Here is a 1,671-nt window from a genome sequence, read left to right on the forward strand (position 1 = left end):
AAAAAAAAAAAAAAAAAAAAAAAAAAAAAAAGAAGGCTGGGTATGGTGGCTCACGCCTGTAATCCCAGCACTTTGGGAGGCTGAGGCAGGCAGATCACGATGATCAGGCGATCAAGACCATCCTGGTTAACACAGTGAAACCCTGTTTCTACTAAAATAATACAAAAAATTAGCTGGGAATGGTGGCGGGTGCCTGTAGTCCCAGCTTCTTGGGAGGCTGAGGCAGGAGAATGGCGTGAACCTGGAAAGTGGACCTTGCAGTAAGCAGAGACTGTGCGCCACTGCACTCCAGCCTGGATGGCAGAGCAAGACTCCATCTCAAAAAAAAAAAAAAAAAAAAAAAAAAAAAAAAAAAAAAATCCATGAGAAATAAAAAGAGGCCAGTGTGAGGCTATGGGCATCTTATGCCGTCACCACCTTCGCTCTGCACTCCACAGGCACGTGCTCATCAGCATCACCTTCCCTTACGGCATGGTCACCATGGCCTTGGTGGATGCCAACTATGAGATGCCAGGCGAAACCCTCAAAGTCCGCTACTGGCCTCGGGACAGTTGGCCCGTGGGGCTGCCCTATGTGGAAATCCGGGGTGATGACAAGAACTGCTGAGACCTGCCAGCCTCTTGACTATCCAACCACCCTTCAACTTGCCTGTGTCTTGAGAAGAGAGCCCCGGTCAGGACTTACGCCGGAGGGACACTCATGGTTCCTTCCTCTGTTTCCCCTTCCGTGTCCTCCTTGTCCTGCGCTGCCCTGCCTTGAGGCCGAGGATGGACTTTGTGACATCTCTGAGCAGCAGCCTGGTGACTGTGGGGGGCTGTCTCGCGCATCTCCCCTCCATGACCCCCCACACCCTCTTTCATTTCCTCCTCTGTGTCCACAGCCCCCAGTGACCATTGTCACATGAGCTGGTGGGGCTGAGTCACCAGGTACTGGGGTGACTGAAGGATGTGGTATCTAAATATTAGCTTCCAGGCTGGGTGCGATGGCTCATGCCTGTAATTCCAGCACTTTGGGAGGCCGAGGAGGGCGGATCACCTGAGGTCAGAAGTTCAAGACCAGCCTGGCCAACGTGGCAAAACCCCATCTCTACTAAAAATACAAAAATTACCCGGGCGTGGTGGTGCACGTCTGTAATCCCAGCTACTTGGGAGGCTGAGGCAGGAGAATTGCTTGAATCCGGGAGGCGGAGGTTGCAGTGAGCTGAGATTGCGCCACTGCACTCCAGCCTGGGCGACAAGAGCGAGGCTCCATCTCAAAAAATAATAAATAAATAAATATTAGCTTCTAAATATTGGTGGTCACTACTAGACTCCCTCATCTGTTTTTGACCACGGCAATGTCCCTGGTTCTTGGGGGGCACCCCAGAGAATGAACATGACTTCCAGGCACCTCATTCTACATCCACACATACATGTGGAGACGTTGCACGCAGACCCACCCACCTCCTTCCATGGACTTGTGAGGTCCTCAGGTTCACAGCTGAGGAAAGCAGAGTCCCAGACTGGGCAATCTGTGTGCTTTGGGGGCATGTGGACATGAGAGATGAGTGAGGATAGTCTTTAGAGCAGTGGGGGGTGGTGGGGAAGGGCGGTTTTCATGATGGTTAAGAGCATGGGGCTTCAAGTCAGGTAGACCTAAGTTAGAATTCCTGCTCCACCATTTTCTAGTTGT

General features: G+C 51.6%; 1 protein-coding gene across 1 annotated transcript in view; it reads left to right on the top strand.

Annotated features, from left to right (window-relative positions):
- The window catches only part of ACER1 (alkaline ceramidase 1), a 22,599-nt gene extending 21,424 nt beyond the window's left edge, over positions 1-1,175 (top strand). Inside the window, exon 6 of the mRNA XM_017866880.1 lies at positions 438-1,175. Within this exon, the coding sequence (XP_017722369.1) occupies positions 438-606 (169 nt within the window). The 3' untranslated portion in view covers positions 607-1,175. The remainder of the gene's footprint in view (positions 1-437) is intronic.
- Positions 1,176-1,671: the final 496 nt, after the last annotated feature.

The sequence above is a fragment of the Rhinopithecus bieti genome, unplaced genomic scaffold (genome assembly GCF_001698545.2).
Source record: "Rhinopithecus bieti isolate Rb0 unplaced genomic scaffold, ASM169854v2 scaffold_1853, whole genome shotgun sequence".
NCBI lineage: Eukaryota > Metazoa > Chordata > Mammalia > Primates > Cercopithecidae > Rhinopithecus > Rhinopithecus bieti.